The sequence below is a fragment of the Chiloscyllium plagiosum genome, chromosome 14, assembly GCF_004010195.1.
Source record: "Chiloscyllium plagiosum isolate BGI_BamShark_2017 chromosome 14, ASM401019v2, whole genome shotgun sequence".
Lineage (NCBI taxonomy): Eukaryota > Metazoa > Chordata > Chondrichthyes > Orectolobiformes > Hemiscylliidae > Chiloscyllium > Chiloscyllium plagiosum.
Window position 1 is genome coordinate 38,580,482 of NC_057723.1, and position 25,219 is coordinate 38,605,700.

General features: G+C 41.0%; 1 protein-coding gene across 1 annotated transcript in view; it reads right to left on the reverse strand.

Moving 5' to 3' along the window:
• Window positions 1–24,363, reverse strand: part of LOC122556650 (electrogenic sodium bicarbonate cotransporter 1-like) — a 117,099-nt gene extending 92,736 nt beyond the window's left edge. Inside the window, exons 1-7 of the mRNA XM_043703637.1 lie at window positions 24,065–24,363; window positions 21,874–22,034; window positions 19,853–20,005; window positions 17,475–17,551; window positions 14,656–14,813; window positions 11,866–11,953; window positions 3,872–4,026 (exon numbers count right to left, since the gene is read on the reverse strand). Of these exons, the coding sequence (XP_043559572.1) occupies window positions 3,872–4,026; window positions 11,866–11,953; window positions 14,656–14,813; window positions 17,475–17,551; window positions 19,853–20,005; window positions 21,874–22,034; window positions 24,065–24,342 (1,070 nt within the window). The 5' untranslated portion in view covers window positions 24,343–24,363. The remainder of the gene's footprint in view (window positions 1–3,871; window positions 4,027–11,865; window positions 11,954–14,655; window positions 14,814–17,474; window positions 17,552–19,852; window positions 20,006–21,873; window positions 22,035–24,064) is intronic.
• Window positions 24,364–25,219: the final 856 nt, after the last annotated feature.

The window sequence follows — 25,219 nt, forward strand, 5'->3', positions numbered from 1 at the left end:
TCTCCAAGTCCCCAAAGGAAACTTCCATATCCGCCACAGATTCACCTGCCCCTCCACCCACATTATCTACTGCATCCGCTGCAGCCGGTGTGGCCTCCTCTATATTGGGGAGACAGGCCGCCTACTTGCGGAGCGATTCAGAGAGCACCTCTGGGCCAACCCAATCACCCTGTAGCACAGCATTTCAACTCCCCCTCCCACTCCACCGAGGATATGCAGGTCATTGGGCTCATCCCCCGCCAAACCACAACAACGCGACGGTCGGAGGAGGAGCGTCTTATCTTCCGACTGGGGACCCTCCAACCGCAGGGGATGAACTTGGACTTCACCAGTTTCTTTCTCCCCCCTCCCCCCACCTTGTCTCCGCCGGGTCCCCCCAGCCCGGCGCCGCCTTCCTGACCTGCAGTCTTCTTGTTGACCTCTCCGCCTCCATCCTACTCCGACCTATCACCCTCCCCTTGGCCTCTTTCCACCTATCACATTTCCAACGCCCCTCCTCCAGGTCCCTCCTCCCTACCTTTTATCTTCTCCTGCTGAACACTCTCTGCTCATTCCTGAAGAAGGGCCTGTGCCCGAAACGTCGAATCTCCTGTTCCCTGGATGCTGCCTGACCTGCTGTGCTGTTCCAGCAATAAAGTTTCAACCTGTTTCTCTGGAGTCTAGAGCCAGGGGTCACAGGAGACGGGTTAAGCCATTAGGACTGAGATAAGTCAACATTTCTTCATTCACAGGGTGGTTATTCCAGGGAACCTCTTGTCACAGAAGGCTATGGAGACCAGTTCATTGAGTATAGTCAAGAAAAAGTTTGATAACTTTATAGATATTCAAGGTATTAAGGAGTATCAAGAAAAAGCAGAAATATGGTATTAAGGTACAGGATCAGCCATTTTCATATTGACTGGTGGATCAGGTTCAAACGGCCAAAAGGCCTACTCCTGTTTCTTGGTTTCATGCTTATATATATCCATACTTTGGATGCAGAATAGAGCAATGAAATATCATAAAATATCCTTTTGTCTCAAAAAGTGCTAAAAATAAGCCATAATTAAAAGAGAATGGACCCATGGATAAGTGACACCTGAAGGAATCAATCATGAGTTAGCTGGATACCTGACGTCAGTCAATATCCATCAATGGGGTGGTACGGTGGCTCAGTGGTTAGCACTGCTGCCTCACAGCACCAGGGTTCCAGGTTCAATCCCAACCTCGGGCAATTATCTGTGTGGAGTTTGCACATTCTCCCCGTGTCTGCGTGGGTTTCCTCCGGGTGCTCCGGTTTCCTCCCACTGTCCAAAGATGTGCAGGCCAGGTGAATTGGCCATGTTAAATTGCCCATAGTGTTAGGTGCATTAGTCAGAGGGAAATGGGTTTGGGTGGGTTACTATTTGGAAGGTCAGTGTGGACTTGGTTGGGCCGAAGGGCCTGTTTCCACACTGTAGGGAATCTAACCTAACCTCAAGAGCGAATCACAGATTGATCATGCACCCTTGAGCTAATTACAAATAAATCTGGCCTCATCCAGGCTAATCTGAATGTAATAATGTTATTGATCTTGCAGTGCATGGAAAGAGTTAACAAGAACCAGCTTTCATTGACAAGAGTATAAACCAAGTTTGAAAGTGAAATTAGAATACTTTGCTGTCCTGTGGATATTTGAAAATGACAGAGGTATTGGGAAGAGATTGGAGACCAAGCATCAACCCTTGCCCTCATCTAAACTGGAAAATAAGAAATGTAGTAAGCCTGTAAAGATACTATCCTGCTTTATTAAGTATTACTTTATAACATAAGTTCCCTGAGTTACTGTCTCCTGTTGCCTGAATGTTCAAAGTAGATAGATGTTGAGGTTTAGATTTAAACTGTAAAAGCTTACCTGTCCAATGATACATCTTTGGAAGCTCCTGAGCTCATGGTGCAGGCTGGGAAGCTAAACCATTGCAGGAGCTATTTTGGCTATAATGATAGATGGGCATTAACCTTGTTGAGAGTAGTCCTATCAAACTAGATAACAGAGTGGAGGTGTTGGGGGAGGATGGTGTGGTCATCTGTGTCCACATAGTTGGCACACAGTTCAAGATGCATAAAGAGTGATAACTTACCACAGACAGACAGACACAAATGTGCACGAGTCATATGATATGTCACTTGTGATTTTTAGAAATGAGTCATTTCAGTGCACATGGATGGAAACCAAATTAGAGGAGTTCAAACAAAGAACAGCAGGAAAGATGGCACAGATTTGCAAGTGACACACTTTTGGGAACTTTAGAGAATAAGAAAGTTTGAAAGGAAGCCAATAGTTTGCAAGAACAGAGAAGTGAAGGAAAATGATGTAAAGACCAGAATAATTTCTTGCAGAACAAAATTGAAAGCAGTAACATCTAGAAATTGGTTTACAAATGAGGATGATCACAAAGTTCCAAATATTCTGAATGAACATATATCCTTCAGGTATCATAAGGAAAAACATGAACAAAAATTTGTTATCGGTGGGACAGAATGTGAGAAAGGACGTTAGAAAAGGACAAACATTAGATACTGACTTTCATAGCCTCAGCATGTCCCAAAACACTTCACAGTCAATGAAGTACTTTTCAATTATAATTGTAGTTAGGTTGTGAGACGATGTGGCACCGAATGTTGCAGGGTCCCACACACAGCAGTGACATAAATGGCTATATTTTCTGTATTAGTCAAGTTGGTTGAGGGAATAAATATTATCCAGTGTGTTGGAGAATTCCCACAATTAGAGCTTTCTCACTGAAATCACTATTATAGATTCAATTAATTACTAATGTGCATAAGGAGGCCATTCAGTCCATAGTGTCTGTGCTATAGCTGGAATGGGACTTGAGCCCACAGCAGTCTAGGTCCTATGTCAGTCTGTATCAGATTGTTGCCAGCCTCAGTTTGGCTGGTAGAAATCAGGAGACAGCGTTCTTCTCCCAGTGTCCTTGATTCCCAGAAAAAGCTTGCCTGATTGGTAAGTACAGAGGTGGGCCTTCCCCACAAGGTGGCCTGGGGCTTTCACCAGTCCTTCACTCATATCACCTCAATTAAATTCCACTCAAAACATTTATTCTATCCACCCAAGTCCTACTTCATTGTTGTTCTTTCTATAGGAAACCAAATACAATACAATACAGCACAGCACAGATTCCTATCCTTATTTAGACCTGCTACTTATTGCCCATGTGAAGTAGCTGTCACTCTGTTTGCCTCACATTCGTATGTCTATCAAGATACGCCTTAGACATCACTGATGTCTGATATGTGCTTCTGCCACTGGCAGTGCATTCCAGGCACATTACCCTCTGTGTGAAAACTTGTCCCCACATTTTTTCCCTAAGTTTTCCCCTTTTCACTTTAAACCTGTGCCCTTTTGTAGTTGACCTTTTCACCATGAGGAAAAAGTCTCTGACTCTCCACCTATGTCCTTCATAATCTTGTCAATGGCTGTCAGGTCGCTCCTCAGTCTCCGTCTTTCCAATAAAAACAATCTGAGTTTTTCAACCTCTCCTCACAACTAAACTCCTCCAGACCAGGCAACACTCTGGTAAACCTTCTCTGCACCGTCTCCAAAGTCGTCATGTCCTTCTGCTATTTTGAAAGAATAGCTTTAAGAAATTACTTAAATATTAATCTCAACTTGCTGTTAGAGGTTTATAGAGATGACAACAATGCCTTTTAGAAAGAAAAGGTCTATTCTTCTGTAAAATACCATCTCAGACCAATTTCATGGCTTCTCTGGTGATCGGTGGATTCTTTTCCTATTGTGAGATTAGGAAGAATCCAGTGGTTAAAATGTTCCAGCATAATTAGTGGATTTATGTGTGTGATGAGGAAAAAAACCAATTCATTTGGCACTTACCGTTTGTGTGGCGATGGAAGTATTTTTGGTGGTGCTATCCGTAAAGTGGGATCCCATTTCCCTGGAGGCAGTACAGTTACCTCATCAAGGAACTCATCAATTCCAGCCAGTAGGTCTTCCCTCAATTTTGCCTTGAATGCCACAATGTGGAATAACTGCAAAATAATATTATCAGCAATCATTAATCAACTAATTAAAAGAATGAATAATTCATTATAAGTAAATGCCAACTATAAATAAAACTCTTTTAGATTATTTGCTGAAGATCTGGAAGGAAATAAATATTAATTGAAAGTTGGAGAATATCTTTGTGTTTCTAAAGTTGGAAGAATTATGAAATTCTATTCCACATCTCTGCTACGCTAATCCTAGCATACAGATGGCTCGTCAGAGGTGTCAAACCGGTTCTGAAGCAGTTGAAAACCTGGCTGGCAGGAGCCATTTCTGCTCTTCAAGACTGTTTTGACCGCACTGACTGGCACGTGCTAAGAGAGGCGGCAAACGATGCGGTTCCACCAACTTAGAGGAGTACACGGTGTCAGCGATTTGCTACATTAACAAGTGTATTGACAACATCACTGTGTCCAAGATCATCACTTCTCATCCCAACTAGAAGCCGAGGATGACCGCAAAGGTGTGTGCACTGCTGAGGACCCGTGATTCCTTCAGAGCAGATGACAAGGCAGCCCTAACAACAGCGAGGGCCGAGCAGACCCAGGCCGTCAAAGGGACAAAGCGTGCACACGCACAGAGAATACACAGCCACTTTCAGGACAGTGGCGATATGCGGAGCATGCGAAAGGGCATCCAGGCCATCGCCAAACACAGAACAGCATCGTATGCTTGTGCTGGTGATGCCTCCCTCCCGGATGAGCTGAACAACTTCCATGCACAGTTTGAGGCACGAAACGACATGGCAGCGAGAAAGCCCATCCCCCTCCCAATGACCAGGTGCTGTGTCTTACCACGGCTAACGTGAGGAAAACCATATGCAGAGTCAACTCACGTAAGGCTGTTGGACCAGATAACATCCCTGGCAGAGTGCTCAGAGGATGCTCTGACGTACTGGCTGATGTTCTCACAGACATCTTCAACATCTCCCTGAGCTGTGCCATAGTTTCAATGTGCTTCAAGGCTGCTACCATCGTCCTCATGCCGAGAACACTTCAACATCATGTCTCAATGAATTATACCCCATTGCACTAATACCCATCATCATGAAGTGTTTCGAGGGGGTCATGATGAGGCAAATTAAGACCTTGCTGTCCCCTTCACTGGACACCCTGTAGTTTGCGTATCATCCCAACCACTCAACCGATGATAACATTTCCACCACCCTCCATCTGGCCCATACCCACTTGGAGAAGAACACCTAAGTTAAATTACTGTTCATAGACTTCAGTTCTGCTTTTAATACTATCAATCGTCTGCATCTGATTGGAAAGCTGAGTCTGCTGGGCCTAAATACTTCCCTTTGTAACTGGATCCTGGATTTCCTGACTGGGAGACCCCAGTCAGTGCGGATTGGGAACAGAATCTCCAACACGATCACATTGAGCATGGAGGCGGCCCCCCCCCGCTGTATGCTCAGTTCACTGCTGTTCACCATGCTGACACATGACTGTGCAGCAATGCACAGATCGAATCACATCATTAGGTTTGCTGATGACACAACTGTAGTGGGTCTCTTCAGCAGGAACGACAAGTCAGTATACAGAGAGGAGGTGCAGTGGCTAATGGACTGGTGCAGAGCCAACAACCTGTCTCTGAGTGTGGACAAAACAAAAGAGATGGTGTTGACTTTAGGATGGCATGGAGCAACACTCTCTGTTGGACATCGACGGCTCCCCCATGGGGATCGTGAAGAGCACTGAATGTCTTGGTGGCCACCTAGCGGAGAATCTCACCTGGTCCCTCAACGTCAGCTCCATAGCCAAGAAAGCCCAGCAGCATCTCTACTTTCCGTACAGGCTGAGGAAAGCCCACCTCCTACCCCCATCCTCACCACATTCTACAGAGGGTTCATTGAGCATACCCTGAGCTGATGCATCACTGCCTGGTTCAGTAATTGCACCGTCTCGGATCGTCAGACCCTACAACGGATAGTGAGGACAGCTGAGAAGATCATCGAGGTCTCTCTTCCCTCCATTACAGACATTTACACCACACACTGAATCCAAAAGGTTAAGAGCATTGTGGAAGACACCACACACCCTTCGCTCAAACTCTTCCCCCTCCTGCCATCTGGCAGAAGATCTGGCAGGCATTTGGTCTCTCACAACCAAATTGTGCAACAGTTTCTTCCACCAAGACATCAGGCTCCCTAACACTGTATGATTGAACTCTTTTCCATCTGAAACTCTTTGCACAACTTTGAATTGCTGCTTGAACGATGCCTATTAATTATCATTCTTTTATTACACTTGAATTTATGTGTTTTGCACTTTATGTCTCTCTTTGTATGGTCATGTAGTTTGTGCTGTCCATGTAGCACCTTGGTCCTGTAGGAACGCTGTCTCATTTTTAACTGTATCAGCTGCATTTGATAGAAATGACAAATAAAAACCATCTCTCTCTCAAAAGTAAGTGATAAAGCCTGCACCAAATTGAAAACTAAAGGCTCAAAAACTGCCAACAAAATAACTCTGAATTTCACGTACATGCTGTTCCTAGTGTGTAAATTGTCCAGCAACTTGTGATAAGGCAAAGATTCTTCATAATTCGTAAATAGTCAAATGTCGCAAGAAGAATTATACCAATCCACTGCTAATCTCAATTAAACAGCACCAACTATCCCATGAATTTCATGTCGTTGCTGTATTTGCATATTAATTGCCCACTTAACGCTGCTCAGAAAGTTAAGGCTGATAAATAATGATGTAAATATCCTTAATAAGAAGATTAATGTACCTAAAGAACAATCATTTTCTCTAGCCCAGAAAGCAAACAATTTAAATTGTAGAGTCTCATTCCAAAAGTTACTATGAGCTCTCTTGTGGTGCAGTGGTAATGCCCCTACCCCTGGACTGCAGAGGCCTGGGTTCAAGTTCCACCTGCTCTAAAGGTGTGTAATTATATTGATGAACAGGTTAGGGAAAAAATTTGGTAATTAAAAAAAAAGTCTATACTTTTGTTTTACTGAATCTTTGTTTTCTTTCCCTTTCTGATTCTTATCTCTCTCTTAATCCAATTTTTTACCATCTTATTTTTCTTTCTAAAACTGATTTGACTTTAATTTACCCATTCAATTCAACCTTTTTTTCCTTTGTTAAAAATTACACAACACCAAGTTATAGTCTAACTGGTGTAATTAGAAGCACACTAGCTTTCGGAGCGCCACTCCTTCATCAGGTGATGAAGGAGCGTCGCTCCGAAAGCAAGTGTGCTTCCAATTAAACCTGTTGGACTATAACCTGGTGTTGAGTAATTGTTAACTTTGGACACCCCAGTCCAACACCGGCATCTTCAAATCATGACTTTTTTTCCCTGGTTCCTCTGTTTCTTTCTTAACGGAGTTACATTGTTTTCTGATTCTAGATGCCTCATTGTCTTTACCAGGTGGTCACCGTTTTTAAATTTTTAAAATATTTATATATTTTTTATTTTTATTTGTTTTATATTTTATTTACGTGGTTATCAGTTCACATTTCCAGCTGCATGCACCCTAACCCTAACCCAACACTGCACAGTGAACTGCTGCTTCTCCATCATCCACCAGACACCTGGCCTCAAGCAATTTGCCCTGCAAACTGTTTTTGGAATCTACTCTCCAGCCACCGAATAAGATTTAGGGTCCCAGACATCCTGTATCTTATTCAAACCCCTGATATTTCAATTTTAGAGGAATATCCTTGTACTAACTGGAAGGTTGGTCAAGTCAGTCTTATAGTTGTTCAATATCTTCCTCTTGTCTGATGCTCACTTATACATAGAACATAAAACAGTACAGCACAGTACAGGCCTTTCGGCCCTCAATGTTGTGCCAATCTTTTATTCTACTCTAAGATCAAATTAACCTGCATACCCTTCATTGTACTATTTTCCATGTGCCTATCCAAGAATCGCTTAAACGTCCCTAATATATCTGACTCTACTACCACTGCTGGCAGTGCATTCCACAGAGCCACCCACCATTCTGTGTAAAGAACCAACCACTGACATCTCTCCTAAACCTTGCTTCAGTCACCTTAAAATTATGACCCCTTGTAATAGCCATTTCCACCATGGGAAAAGGTCTCTAGCTATCCATTCTGTCTATGCCTCTTATCCTCTTGTACAACTCTATCAAGTCACCTCTCATCTTTCTTGCTCCAATGAGAAAAGCCCTAGCTCCCTCAACCTTTTTTCATATGACATACCCTCCAGTCCAGACACCATCCTGGTATATCTCATCTACACCTTGTCCAAAGCTTCCACATCCGTCCTATAATAAGACAACCAGAACTGAACACAATATTCCAAGTATGATCTAATCAGGGCTTTATAGAGCTGCAGCACAACCTCACAGCTCTGAAACTCAATACCCCTGCTAATGAAAACCAACACACCATGTGCCTTAGAGTCATAGAGATGTACAGCATGGAAACAGACCCTTCGGTCCAACTTGTCCATGCCAATCAGATATCCCAACTCAATTGATTCCCACCTGCCAGCACCTGGCCCATAGCACTCCAAATCCTTTCTATTCATATACCCATCTAGATGCCTTTAAAATGTTGCAATTGTACCAGCTTCCACCACTTCTTCTGGCAGCTCTTTCCAGACACAGACCACCCTCTGTGTGAAAACGTTGCCCCATAGGTCTCTTTTATACCTTTCACCTCTCAACCTAAACTTTTGCCCTCTAGTTCTGGACTTCCCACCCCAGGGAAATGACTTTGTCTATTTATCCTATCCATGCCTCTCATGATTTTATAAACCTCTATGAGGTCACCCCTCAGCTTCCGACGCTCCAGGGAAAACAGCCCCAGCCTCTTCAACCTCTCCCTATAGATCAAATCCTCCAACCCTGGCAACATCCTTGTGATTCTTTTCTGAACCCTTTCAAGTTTCACAACATCTTTCCGATAGGAAGGAGACCAGAATTGTACACAATATTCTAACAGTGGCCTAACCAGTGTCCTGTACAGCCGCAACATGACCTCCCAACTCCTGTACTCAATACTCTGACCAATAAAGGAAAGCATACCAAACGCCTTCTTCACTATCCTATCTACCTGAACTCTACTTTCAAGGAGCTATGAATCTGCACTCCAAGGTCTCTTTGTTCAGCAACACTCCCTAGGACCTTACCATTAAGTGTATAAGTCCTGCTAAGATTTGCTTTCCCAAAATGCAGCACCTCAAATTTACCTAAACTAAACTCCAGCTGCCACTTCTCTGCCCATTGGCCCATCTGATCAAGATCCTGTTGTAACCTGAGGCAACCTTCTTGTTGTCCACTACACCTCCAATTTTAGTGTCATCTGCAAACTTAATAACTATAACCTCTTATGCTCACATCCAAATCATTTATATAAATGATAAAAGATAGTGGACCCAGTACCGATCCTTGTCTCACTCCACTGGTCATCGGCCTCCAGTCTGAAAAACAACCCTCCACCACCACCCTCAGTCTTCTACCTTTGAGCCAGTTCTGTATCCAAATGACTAGTTCTCCCTGTATTCCTTGAGGTCTAACCTTGCTAACCAGTCTCTCATAGGGACCCTTGTCAAACGCCATACTGAAGTCCACATAGATCACATGTACCACTCTGCCCTCATCAATCCTCTTTTGTTACTTCTTCAAAAAACTCAATCAAGTTTGTGAGACATGATTTCCCATGCATAAAGCCATGTTGACTATCCCTAATCAGTCCTTGCCTTTCCAAAAATGTGTACATCCTGTCCCTCAGGATTCCCTCCAACAACCACCACCACCACCGACGTCAGGCTCACCGGTCTGTAGTTACCAGGCTTGTCCTTACCACCTTTCTGAAACAGTGGCACTACATTAGCCAACCTCCAGTCTTCCGGCACCTCACCTGTGACTATCAATGATACAAATATTCTGAACAACCATGTCAAATTGTGTGGCAACTTTGAGGGATCTATGGATGTGGACACCAAAACCCTTCTCTTCCTGAATACTGCCAAGAATCCTGCCTTTAACCCTGTAATCTGCATTCAAATTTAACCTTCCAAGATGAATCACTTCACACTTTTCCAGGTTGAACTCCATCTGCCATTTCTCAGCCCAGCTCTGTATCCTTTCAATGTCCCATTGCAACCTCCAACAGGTCTCCACACTATCCACAATTCCACCGACCTTCATGTCATCGGCAAACGTACTAACCCACCCTTCTACTTCCTCATTTAAGTCATTTATAAAAATCACAGAGCAGAGGTCTCAGAACAGATTCCTGTGGAACACCACTGGTCACCGAGCGCCAGGCTGAATACTTGCCATTTATTACCACTTCTGTCTTCTATGGGACAGCCAATTTTGTATCCAGACAGCCAAATTTCCCTGCATTTCATGCCTCCCTACTTTCTGAATGAGCCTACCATGGGGAACCATGGGCCTTGTATATCCTTTCCCAAATAGTCCTTCAGTACTTGCTCATTTCCTCAAGAAATCTTGGAGTGAGCACAGTCTGGCACAAACCTTCAACAGGTAACCAGCTTAATTCCTAACACATGCAGCTCCAGTGAACAGAACCTGTAACATAATCATAGTGCCCACAACAGCAGGTCAGAAGCTGGGAATTCTGAGACCTATAACTTACCTCCCGACTCCAAACATCATTCCAGCATCTACTAGACATAAGTCAAGAATGTGATTGAACACTCTCCACTTGCCTGGATGTGCACAGCTCCAACAGCACTCAAAGAGCTCAACGCCATCCAGAACAAAACAACCAGCTTCATTGGCATTCCATTCACCACCTCTACCATCGACGCATAGTTGCAGCAGTATCTACCATTTAAAAGATGCACTGCTGCCATTCCTGATGACTCCTTTGAAAGCACCTTTCAACCCCCTGACCTTTATCACTGAGAAAGACAAGGTTGATAGGTGCACAGCAGGTTTCCCTGCCAGCCACCCACCATCCTGACTTGGAATTGTATGGCTGTTCTTTCAGTGTCCACCTAATAGCTGTATGGGTATACATATACTACCATGGACAGCAGGGGTTCAAGAGGACACCTCACCATCACCTTCCCAAAGTCATTTAAGGTCGGGCTATAAGTGTTAGCCTAGCCAGCAACACTCACGTACTATGATAAAATCAAAAACTCTAAAACATAACAAAAAGCAAATCTAGACATTAATTTCAGATTATATTAAAGATTTCTCCAGATCGGAGGCAGTAGTGAAACCTTTGCTAGTTACACTTGTTGTTTTCTTTTCCATGAGAGCTTGGTTCTCATCTTTCATTGAATGCCCTCTATCACCATGAGAACCATGCAGTGGAAAGTAAACGGTCAAAGATTAAGATGACTCATTGATATAAGGGACTGTATATGAATACCAATCAAACTGACAGCAGGATTGTGCACACAGCTGTCTACTCCCAAGCAATTAGATATTACTTAAAGAGAAGGGAGTGTCAGGTATCAAAGGAATTTGACCGTAGTGTCAGGGAGAAAATGGCTGCCTAGCAGCTCCAGTTCCGTAGATAGTGCTGTGTAATCACAGGAGACTTGCAGAGGTTTGAACCAAGATCATGCAATAAGTTAAAGGAGGGTGCATAATAACAAGTTACACAGCACAGAGAAGGAAACTATATATCTCAGAAAAGAAAGTGTGTAATGTTTTCTGCTTACAAACTTGGATGAGACAAAGTATTAATATGTGAAAGACTCAATCCCCTTTTCTATTATATGTTTCTACTGAAGATATTAAATTTTAAATGCTATATAAAGTTAACATTGTAGCTTTTATACTTGTTTTTTATGCAGTTAACAAATTACTCCAAAAGCTATAATTTTATAATTGATTCCTGTCTTGCCTCATCAGTAAGCAGAGTTGCAACAGCTCTCCCAATTTGATGATAAGCCATTGTCTTAGTTTTTGGCCCGAGGAGAATGAATAGAAACCTGAAAAAAGAAGACAAAAAGCACATTATTTCTGTGCAGAACTATTCCAGACTAGCTTTCTGTTTCAGGGTATATTTGTGAGGTCTCAAACATCTATCAGAATATCAGAAGCATGCTGTGTGTGTGACCAGGGAGTCTTGCAAATTTATACTTTTTATAAAATTAGCCAAGAAACACTTGAAACGTAATAAAAAATCATTTATAGTATACTTCTTTGCTAGATATACAAATTATCGAAAATGTAGAACAAAAAGGAACCATCTGGTTCATACCAGGGAATGGAGCCATGGTAATGTCACTGGACAATAAATCACAGGTCCAGGCTATTTCTCTGGGATACAGGTTTGAAGTAGTGAAATTTGCATTCAACAAAAAGTTTGGAATTCAAAAGTTAGCTCAATGGTGGTCATGTCGATTGTCTTAAAAATCCATCTGGTTCACTGAAGTCCTTTAACAAAGGAAATCTGCTGTCCTTACCTGATCTGGCCTGTATGTGACTCCAAAGCACAGCCATGTGGTTGACTCGGAACTATACTCTATAAGTGAGGGATTATATGAGATTAGATCTACCTACAGTGTGGAAACAGGCCCTTCAGCCCAACAAGTCCACACCGACTCTCCGAAGAGTAACCCACCCAGACCCATTTTCCTCTGACTAATGCATCTAACACTATGGGCAATATAGCATGGCCAATTCACCTGACTCGCACATCTTTGGACTGTGGGAGGAAACTGGAGTACCCGGAGGAAACCCACGCAGACACAGGGAGAATGTGCAAACTCCACACAGACAGCTGGAATTGAACCTGGAACCCTGGTGCTGTGAGGCAGCAGTACTAACCACTGAGCCACCGTGCCGTGAAGGATGGACAATAAGTGCTGGCTGAGCCAGCAATAACCAAAGTGAAACAAAATTATACGAAATTTGTATAATAAAATTAAATCAAGTTCAGTTTGGGTAAAAGTTTGAACAAGAGCAGGAGCACATGACAAAATGTAACCCTGGTCAACAAAATTAAAGCATAGCTTTACAAAGAAAAATGATGCCAATACGAGTTTACTTTCCCTATATTTTGGGCATATCCTAACTCATTGTTTTTAGCATTTTCAATCATGTGTTGAGACAGAACTCTGCAAAGTAGAACAAATTTTGACCAGGAGCTGTCAAAACGAGCAGAGTGACCAATCAGAAATCATGATTAGATTAGATTCCCTACAGTGTGGAAACAGGCCCTTCGGCCCAACAAGTTCACACCAACCCTCCAAATAGTAATCCACCCAGAACCATTCCCCTACATTTACCCCTGACTAATGCGCCTAACACTACGGGCAATTTAGTATGGCCAATTCACCTAACCTGCACATTTTTGGACTGTGAGAGGAAACCTGAGCACCCAGAGGAAACCTGCACAGACACGGGGAGAATGTGCAAACTCCACACAGACAGTTGCCCAAGGCGGGAATTGAACCCAGGTCTTTGGTACTGTGAAGCAACAGTGCTAACCATTGAGCCATCATGCCACCCTATTTTAAGCATAAGGATAAAACTCATTAGCCTAAACGTTCTAATCGGAAAATCGTTGTTCCTGCAGCATATAGAGGTGTGCACAGGAACCGTGTAGAAGTCCCAAAACAGCTGACTCTGCCGGTATTGCTCAGGAAGTGGAAGATTCTGCCGAAAATAAAGGCCCCCAACTCTGAGATTTTTTGAAGACTTCAAATGCTTCTTACACATTTAGTTACCCAGGAAAATCTAGAAAAATCAAAAGCTGCTCTAATTCCTGAATAACTACAAAACTACCCCTTACAACTTTGCACTGCCCTCTCCCACTGATTAAGTGCTCCCAAACCTCTATAACACACTGATACTTCCTCAAACCTGGCACCCCACCCTGCCTGTGCCAACCTGTGAGCCCTCCCAATCTCTGCCCCACCACAAGGACCTCACCCAAGTTAACCCCCTCAGCACCCCTGACAAAAAAGGATCCTCACAACCCAACAGCACTTGCCCAAACCAAACCCCAGAACATGGCCTGGCCTGACCCCCTGACACATTCCACAATATGACACGTGACATCCCTCAATCCAATGCCCCCCGATTTGTCACCTCCCCCAGCCTGACACTACCCCAATTTGACCAGCAGCATTCCTCCTACCAACTCCTCAGCTGACATCACCCCTGACAGCCTCCAACCTGTCATCTCCTCCTACCTAACATTCTCCCAGCTTGACCGCCAATCCCCATCAGCTCTGACTCAACCTCTGACACCCCGATGGTGCTTTGGTTTACGCTGAAACCACCACTGGCTCTTGGGAGGGTTTCCTCCGCAATGGTAAAGGCACAAGCATAGTCAGAATCCTTCCAGCCAGGATCTTCCCAGCTAAATGTGGGATGATCCCACGTCACTTGACTATTCTTCCTTCTTCTTGTACAAGGTGATGAAACCAGCATCCTGTGGGATCCTGCCCTGTTCCCAACCGACCTTGAAAAACTCATGGAGTGTGGTACATAGGGCATAATCACTATGCCTCAAATAGCTTTGCCACAACCACTGCTCAGACTCATACTGGCAGAATGCCATCCAGGAAGATAGAGAACTAACAGAGAACCACATCCCAATCCAAGTCAAAAGGAAATAGTGATTTCATTTGTGATTAAAATAATATTTGTAACAATAACTGACATAATACAATATCCTTACCTGGTTGGCAATGGAACCTCTGTAAGAGCCCCTAAGATCATAGCCTGCTTTAATCGTACAAAGGCAACAAATGGCTTCTCCAAAAAATTTACTTCACCCACAAGCACATTTGCAGCTTCAGCACCTTCAGGGATCTGCTTCTTGAATTTATTTTTCAACTGAAACAATAAATTCAGAAATGTGCATGCAACTTTGGTGAAATTATAATGGAATTTAGTTTTCAACTCATATAAATAATAATAGTTAAATACAGTAAACTTATTTCTCTTTCAAGAATCAACAGAAAATAATTAAGTTATACAAGTTCCTCCATTGAACGGTTAACAAAGTAGGTACAGCTGCCTTGTCTCTTGCAAGCAAATGACAGAGGCTGGGACTGGAATCTTCCCAGATCTCGAAAGATATGAACATTGTGAAAATGTTTGCAAAATCAAGAAAGACCATCAGTCATGAGATTGTTGATGTCAAGAGCAAAATGTCCCATTATCTAAATAATAGATAACAGATCTAAATAATTGTTGAACTATGAAATAAGAATCTCACTTGTCAGCAGTGATAGGCTTATTTACATCCACTTACATAATTAACATAATTCATATTATTAGTTAATCTCACTTTATTTATATACAGTTTCCCATAGAAACTAGACAGTGACAATTTCTGATTCAAATGTCTGAGCAGGTAATTGGTGATTCCAGCTCACCGCTTACTCCTCTGGGCCCTGCATGTTGCACATCAATCACCAACATCTTAGGGCACACTCCATGGGCAGTAACCACAAGCTCTCACCACCACCTGTATCCACGGACATTGGCATCAGACAGGAACCAGTCTAACACAACTTCTTGGCACATCTACGATCTACTTGCAAGATAGTTCTGCACTTTAGTGCTGCATTTTGCTGCACCTTTCATAGGAATGCTGCTGCTAATGTACACAGTGACAGTCACACACTTCTGATTTGACCAGGGTTCATCTTGGGGTACCTCATTTCCTCCACAGGTTGGGTAGCAGTTTGGGAATTTTAAGACTCCATTCACAGAGGTGATAATGAGAGAGCGACAGAGCAATGGACAATGACTCTTACTCAGTTACCAGTGCACTTGGCATTACCACAGGAAAGGTCACTAGCCAGAACCAGAATTCTTTCTTCATAGTAGGTGAGGAGTCAAACACTGAATGCCCCACCACCTATTCTGGTCCTCTTAACTCTATTCTGGGCTGTTTTCTCCTGGAATGAAACCAGGAGAGATTGAGGGAGATGAAAGTGGTTGGGACAGCTGTTGGTTGGTAAAGGTGGGGGAATGGTGGCAAGTTTTCCCAAGTGAATGAGTAGGTAACATAGAGACTAAGCCAGGTTAATAACGTAGAAGGATTGGGTGGGTGAGACTGGGGGAGGGAACATGTTGCGGGTAATGGCGAGAGTGGCAGACCATAAGCCTTGGTGGGAAGTGGGTACAATAGCTGAGATAAAGTAAGTGGGAGGTAATAGAGGGAAGATAGGGGTACTTATCTCACAGAGCAAAGAAGGGCATTCACATTCTTATGGCATTACTGGGCATTCTTCTGGATCATTGACACTGGTGGTAACTTTAGATTGAGCTGGCAGTGTTGTGGTTCCGTCTGCCAATCCTGAGGGAAGAGTGAAGCCTGTTCTGAACCATCCTGTCCACCAGAACCTCCAGATCTCTATCAACAAAGCCTGTGCCAATTTTTCTCAATCACCATCTCCAGGGCAATTCATAAAAACCATGCAGAGCAGCTCTGAACTGGCAGGACATTATATATGGAGCTGCCGCAGGAAATCCTGGGAGTTGCCAGGAGGGGTGTATTCTTCTGTCTGCGGCAAGGGGAGAGATATACTGAGCAGCTCTCCATTGGGTTTTTTGGAGGCAAGTTTTGGAAAGTATCGTGAGAAATCTTGCTTGGCCTCAGAGAGAAGCCCTCCACAAAATTCACCAAAATTGACAGCTGATTTCTGGTAAAATTCAGTTCTAGAAGAGTGAAACTTTCTGTGAGCTATGGCTCAATGAGATCAACATTGTCTCTCTCTATCATTGGGTTGAGAGGTTAAATTCCATATCAGAGATCTAGGTACAAAAGTCAGGTAACTCTTCAGTGCTCAATTGAGGCAATGCTGCGTTGTTGGAGATGCTGTCTTTCACATTAAAAACTGAATCTTATTAGAACAATGCAACTTAAGGGCAAGATGTTTATATAATGGAATCCAACAGAGTGAACAGACTCACTGATTCATATGGTGGATATGTCAAGAAAGATAATGAGAAATTGGATGAACGTTCATGCAGAGGACTCAGAGCAATGAGCATGCTGCAGGAGTTGTCTGTGGGATTTGTTTCCAGCTGTAGTGGTTAAGTCAAAAAACCATGTTAATATTCAAGATTAAATTGCACAGGTGCATGAAGGAAGAGAGGACAACTGAGTTGGGTAACAGGATGGGAAAGTGTGATTATGAACCATTTGTTCATGGGGCAGGGCAGTTGGGAGTAAAAGCCAAAGGACCTGTGGGCCAAATGGCTATTTCTGTGTTGTAATTTCTATGTATTCCTGCATGCCTGTCTGAGTCTTTGTTTTCTGACTGTAAGACTTCCTTACTCTATCAAGGGAGCTGTTATCTAGCAAAGTTACTATAATCGTTATGATGCGATATTACATTAAAATTACTACACTTTGTGGATTAGTTTGTTGACGCGAATAATATCTTAGAAACTTCAAAATAACCAGTTTCCACTGAGAGAGGTTTGGGAAAACAAGAACTAGTGAGCAAACATAACACCATGTGAAAAATAACCACTTACCTGTTCCTGGAGAGGTTTATCTGAGATTTCATTGGTGAAGTCTGCAGTTGTGTTAGAATTCAAGGAAGCAGATTTATCTGACCAGAAAGTTAAAATGTTTTACCAAGAGATAATTTTAATTACTTTCTCAAACTTGGAAACATTATCATAATTGACTGACACATGAGCCCCAACTGAACTATTCACAGTAACTGAGATATTGATGGTGGAAAAAAGGTTATCTGTTGGTCAGTATTGAATAATATATGCAAGTGTTCAGATATTTAGCTTTTATTTTACATTTATTTCTCGACACTTACGTCGCTTTCTTTTTACCATAATCATAAAGGATTATCAGATAGGAATAACTAGTTGCTCAAACCTACAGCAAAGAATCAGTTTTGGATATTTGCCACTGTATTATGAGACATGGAAAACGTACTCTGGATAGGAACATATAAATAGGAGTCGGACATTTAGCGCCTTGATCTTGTTCCACCGTACAATGAGATTAGGACTGATCTGTGGCCTGACTCCACACACCTGCCTTTAGCCTATATCTTTAATACCTTTGCTTAACAAAAATTTATTTATCTCAGATTTAAAAGTAACAACTGCATTTATGGAACCGAGTTCCAAATATCTACCATCCTTTGTGTTGGATTGTATCATAACCTTTAATGCTGCAGCACGTGGGTAACATCAAGACAAAGACTGTGCACCTACCATTATTGTTATTCTATTCCACAGACACAGTATCACCAAACATGGATATATAACTGTTCTTTTTATCTCTAGCATACATGTAAATGTTGTTTAAGTATATTTAGCAGAAAAAAGCGATTAGAACACTAATGTCACATACATATGTTATACACATCCAGAATAATGATACGCTATTTCCTCAGACTTATTCTGACATGTCAGTTCAGTCTTACTTGGAAAACAATATGCAATCCTGGTCACCACACAAAATAAATTGAAGGAAGAAGAGAGAACCAACAAAAAAATCTTCAGTGCGAAAGTGATAAGGAAAATGAAGGATTTTAAATGTTAGCATTTAGTGACAGAGCAGACACTACTGAGAAATATAAAATATTGCATTTCAAAAATAGGACAAATTCTATTCATGGCATCCTCACAACTAAGTCCAATCCTCTACACGTTTTCAGCAGGATGATGATCCAGAGTCATTAGGAATTAAGTCGAAGATAGTTTTAGTCAATATTGTTCAGACAATCACATTCTCAATCAATTGAGGCATAGCAAACCATAAAACTGAATTCTATAGTTTATCATAATTCCAGCACATTAATTCAAGTGTGAACAAATAATTTTTACATGCTCAACAATAATCAGTTATGCTGGTGTTACAGAATGGCATCATGCCTAAACCCAGCAATTTAAATTGTGAAATATATTTTCAGTTTACAGTATAGTGCAGGGACAATGTAACCCTCTTAAATCCAAAGATTTAAAACAAATTGGACTCTGCTTCCTGACAATGAACTTGTGAAAGCAAGTTCCAAACAATGAACTTGGGTATCATGCCGGGTTTGGCAGCTGTTATGCATAAACATAAATTTAGAAATGCATACTTATATCAAAAAACATACAAATGTTGGAATTTGCTTTCTGGTGACCCAACTGATTATATTCTTAACTAGATCATTTGCTGGAGAGTGGCAAATATCAGGCTCCAGCTGCCTAAATCTGCCATCTCGATGGCAGAACCAGTTGAGATTTCTGTATCCTTCAGAGTTGTAACAGTTCTTAGCCAGAAAGATGTTACAGATAGTAAATTATATGACCTCAAAACAAAAGATGAAATGACCGGAATGTGAAGTAGCAGGATGGAATGGAGTCAGTTGGAATACCAAAAATACAGTAATAGTGCATTATCTTCTATCATTAGATCAATGGTAAATACTAGTCTTGCCAAACTATTTATTGGCTGTTCAGTTAAGCTGCAGAATTCGTGTTAATAATTTCCTAATGACCAAGTTCTTTATCTTTACTGTGTTATTAGTGAAGTGTTAGGTGCTAAGCCCAAGATAACAACCCACCCCACCTCCCTCAAACCTCCAGTAGGAAGGGAAGTATTTTAAGCCTTCAGGGCCATATGAGAAAGATACCAAAAGCTAACAATGTGTATTAAATGACACATTAAAATGTTATTGCTGTTGAAAAAGAAGAAAAATAATGTCAACGAATTGAAATAAAAACAACCTCAACCTTCTGAGTACAGTAATTTGTACTGCTTGGACTGCATTGGCTGGAATAAGTTGCCTTGCTGCCTTCATGATGGTGTTAAAGGCTACAAAGAGTCAAAAATGAAAGTTAAGAAATCTTTAGAGAGAAAAGGGGCTACATTTGCACTGCTTAAAGAAATGACTTACTTGCAAAGGAAGCACCCCTCAACAGATCAAGCATGGTCTGCATTCTGGACGTCTTTATGTGATGCTTGTGAGTTCTAAGAAGGACGTGCATGACCTTTTCCTTGAGCACACTTTTCTGATTGCCAGTTGGAATTTCATTGTTGACTATTATCTCTGAAATATTTGAAAGACTTGGTACAGAACTTGACACTAAATGAATGGGCATATCAAGTATCAAAAATTGTTTTACTTTCTCTTATACCAGTCCTGTAAGTTGATGTTTATCAAGGTATGATTTAATATGGATTAGCAGTCTGACAGGTTATCTGTGTAGCTTTTTTAATACATGGAAACCAAGAAAGTTAGTGTTCACAAGTAAGTCAGCATCACATCAGAGCCCATTGTTCTCTCATTCCATTTTCTCACACAGACCAAGCAGAATTTAAACACTTTCCCCAAGGCAGGTTTGGAAGACAGGTGGAGGAGTAATTTACTCAAGGAAGGCTGGCAGATGAGGAGCCTGTTGGCTTCCCCACTCTGTTTCAATTAAGGCCAGGTTAGGAAAACACATTTTGTTTTTTGATTTGAACTATTTTTCTAATCAATCTGTTCAGAGATGTTAATACACTCATCTAAAGCATACAGGACGTAAACCCAGGCCTTCGGGTCCAAGGGTAGGGACTCTACCATTGCACCACAAAGAGGGCCCTTTAAAACACACCCTTACTTGTAACACTGCACAGCTCAGATATACCCTGTATCACACAATCCCCATTGGGGAATTGAACACTGGTCTCCTGCATGACAGGCGGGGATACTGATGGCCTTCCTGTTTCACTGCTATTTGAGAATTTAAGTAGGTAATGGAGTGGAACCCAAATTTAAGATGATTTACAAAAGAAGCAAAAGTAGCACAAGGATAAACCTTTTTACATAATGGATGGTTAGAATTTGGATTGCTCTGCCTGAGTGTACTCTCAATCAAGGTGTTCAGAAGAGAATTGAAAATTATCTGAAGAGATAAGTTAAAAATCACACAACACCAGGATATAGTCCAACAGGTTTAATTGGAAGCACTAACTTTCGGAGCGCGATCCTTCATCACAACCACCTGACCAAGGAACGCGCTCCGAAAGCTAGTGCTTCCAATTAAACCTGTTGGACTATAACCTGGTGTTGTGTGATTTTTAACTTTATACATCCCAGTCAAACCCAGGCATCTTCAAATCCAAAAGAGAAAATGTTTGCAGGGCTACAGGGAAAAGGCAGGGTTGTGGTATAGGTGAGTTGGTCTTTCAAAACATGAGCATAAACACAGTTGGGTGAAGGGGCTCCTTTTGTGCTGTCACCATTCTGTTATTCTTAGGTCATCACGTCACATTTTAATCTGATGACATTAAAATCCTGAAATTTCACTTTTGATCAAAAATAGAATCCTGTTGTTCAATATAATTAACAACTTGCTAATTAATTTGTGGAAACTCAATTTCTGATTGTGCGATTTTGTTGGCAATGCTGGTTATTAGGCAAAAATATAGATACTCTGCTGTAGATCATCTTATGAGCTCAGGCACTGAGGCCAGTGAGAGCAGCCTAACAATTTCCTCAGTTGATTCAGCGTGTCAACTAAGAATCAAGTCTATGATGTTTTGGCTTGTATACCTTAATGTTTAATGGTTATTCATAAGACAATTATATAAGAAAAGTAGCCACAATAAAACTAATATTGATTTACATTCCTCCAGGCTACCTAACTGTGACAATGACTAGGTCAGCTATACTGAACCTGATCTTAACCTCAAAACAAAGTCACAGTTAAATGTTCTGCAGCCAGCAACTGTTCTCACCTAACAGAAAATATTTCTTCTCAGGAAGGTCTGAAAGTGCATTTTTATTTCTGAACATCATGAGATAGTTTCATTAAGATAATTTTGCATTTTACACTTACAAAAGTTAAACTTCATAAAACGTTTCCTGTGCTATATTGATTTGTGTCAATATAAGTTAATCCTTAGTTGCTTACAGTACTTATTCATAATTACCTAATATTTCTTTAAAATTGTTTGCTTCTAAATCAAACAGAAGTGTTCCCCTTTCAATGCACGTACGTAGCTCAAATAAACTGTGTAAAGGCAAGGTGGTCACATGAGGTTTGCTCCATCTTTCAGCTCTTTCTTCGATTTTTTCCTCAAACTTTATCCACCTGTGAATGGAAAACAGAATAGGAATTAGAAAATGCATGGATGTTATTCAATTCAAGAACTATATTTTTGTTCAGGAAATTACACATAACACACAAATTATAACCAACTGCCACTTATAAAATATCATTATTTTAAAGTCATTCTGGGGCAATTCAGAAGCAAATGAGAAAAATGATCCCGAGGTCAAAGGAAGAGCTATTATGAAGATATCAGAAACTATGTCAAGGAGATAGGTTTTAGGGAAATGTTTGAAGGAGGAGAGGAAATTAGCAGTGTCTACAGGAAGAAATGCCAAAGTTTGAGATCAACCATGACCATTAATGGTTGGACTAAGGGAAAGGAACCAAGAAGTCACATTGAGAAGCATGCCCAATTTGTAGGGAAAGTTTATTTTAAATTGATCTTAGAACATGGGCAATACTGGCTTGTTATTGCCCATCCCTAATTGGCCTGGAAAATGTGGTAGTGAATTGCATTCTTGAGCCGCTGCAATTCTGAGGTGTTGATGTTTGGAAGGATGCTGTGTAATTTTGACCCAGTGACAGTGCAACAGAGACACTTTAGTTCCGAAATAAAATAAGTGCTGCTTGGAATGAAATTTGGTTCAAGAGATGGAGAAGTCCAAACTGTAGCAAAATCTAAACATGACAAATTTTAGGTTTGAGCTGCTGTAGCTTTAGGACACAATGATAGCCATGAAATTATTTGGAATAGTGAAACTTGGATATGACAAGGCTGTAATGGAAGGGTTTCAGAAAGAAATGGGCTAAAGTAGGAACAGAAGTGAATGATCTTACATGCAGCTCTTACAATGTGGAGGATATGGATTGGAAACTCAACCTTAGAGTGAACAATATAAAGGATATGTATCTCTGGTTTAGATTGTTACTTCCTGGGATGGGAATATGGAATGGGTCTGGGAGGAGATAACAGCCAAGGTATCAATTGCAACACAACAGTTTGTTTAATACCACTAAATGAAGGACAGGAATTATCAGTCAGGTGAGAACAGGATCAGTCTGTGAAAATAAATAACCAACAGATGCATGCTCCTTAGACTCTAGGGAGAAATTATCCAGTGAAGGAAGTGTTGGAGGATGCCTTGTCACCATGGAGCCACACTATGACTAATGTCAGCAGCACTGAAAAAGTTTAGGAAAAATCTCAAATAGAATCAGGTATAATTGCCCACTGTTCATAATAATTACTCTTAGATTCTCCATTAACAATTAGAGCTTTAATTTTATCCTAATATCTTTTATCTCTGAGGAAATACTGAAATTGAACAGAAATAGCATTAACAATCAAAGTGTATAGCTTTCTGTGAGACTTTTTAATTATAAGATTATCTCATCTCCAAACATCCTTTGAGTTCAAAATCTAATCATTTCTTATTTAAAGAATGTGGCATGCCCTTAATTTAGTTTAAGTTAATTAAGCTGTTATGCTTATTCAGATGTGCTGGAGAGCTGTTAATTGTTAGAGCTGATTCAGTCCCTTAGCGTTTATTTAAATCCTGTTTAAATATGGATCACAAGGGCTGTCCTGAAGGCTCAGCAGGTTTAACTTGTGAACTAATGAGCCATTCAAACATTCTAGATTCCAGATGCTCTCCCATTTGATGCCAAATTACTTAATTTTAGCTGTTACTATGGCACTGTTATTACAATTGATATACATACTGTCGTGATAGACAAAAGCAAGTCAGGCAAAGGCAGACATGACAAATTTTCCTGATTGTAAATTGACAAGAGTGAGATGAGAACAAGATTGAGCTCAGCTGTAAGGCATCTACAGATCAATTTTCTGTCAAGGCACACACACGAAATTAAGAAATTCAGATGGCGAAACTTTTTCACAGAGTTGATATATATTTTATCTGAAAATAGTTATTTATCACTTTTGGTATTTTGCGTTATTTACTTACATAATTTCTTTGAGATTTTTTAACAAAATCTTTTGCATACTTCCAATTTTGTTTAAAATGAACTTCAAATATATGCAACATAAAGAAACAAACAATCCTTACCTTGCTGTTTCCTTCCATTGCAATTGTTTCTTATTGTCGAGAATAAGTTCATCTAATTCAGTGAAGAGTTGTGGGGTTTGGGGTTCATCCTCTTCACCCAACATCGTGGAGATTCTCTTGGTAGCAGGTGAAAGATTTGCAGTAAATATATCTCTATTTACTGCTTGTGAGATAATAAGAGAATTGCGGTTCTGCAGGTCTGTTTTGCAGACACAGTCAGTACAGGCTTCATTTGCCCTATTGTGCAGAAGCAGTTCTTTTGTTTCTTCAGGTATCATTGTTCAAATAGCAAAGTTCAGACTGGATCTGAAATGACTTGCTCCTGCGACAAGTGTGAATTACTACTGAAGTCTTGTTCCTTAAATGCAGTGACCTAACAATTCTCAGCAGCTTACAATATCATTGAATACAATTCTGACAACAGTGGAACGTTACCAGTATATCACAGAAAAAGCTTGTCCTGTCCAGACTGATGTAGGTTTTGCTACTAAATCATGATGTACTACTGCAAAAACAACAGCTTCTCTTCCTGGACTTCTGAATTCTTCAAAACACCTAACAAATATAGTCACTAGATAGTCACATAATAAACCAAGTTCCTTACTATTTATTTTTGTATAGCAGATGGACATATTTTCAGAGATAATATTTGTAAAATAATATTTGCTGATCAAACTGAGAGCTTAGAATTTTGATTGTATTTATTAGGTTTCTTTAACAAGGTTTTGTTTCCCAATTAAGATATAGATGGATGCTGGGTTCTGCAAGTTGCCTAGGTCTTTCCTACACACTTTATTGTCCACGTATCTGTTGTGCACAATCATTACTAGTCAAGTATTTGACCACAGGGGAAAGAGAATGAAGGTGTACCTAAGTCGGTTCAAGTGTCTGACTGAAAGACCTTGAAAATACATGTTTCAGAAGCACCACCAACCAGTGATTGGAAATGGAAATCTTCTCTTTTTCCCTTTGCAAACACAACCGTTTGGTTTTCCAACTGAGATCCTCAAATGTAATTAACTGAACATGAACCCTTTTAATCTGTATGACTGAGACCCAGACCAAGCAATTATGGAAATGACCTATCTCCAGTATAGGTATAATCAAAGCAAGCTCCTTGATATTTTTTTAAAAATTGTGTTGGTGGTCTAGTGT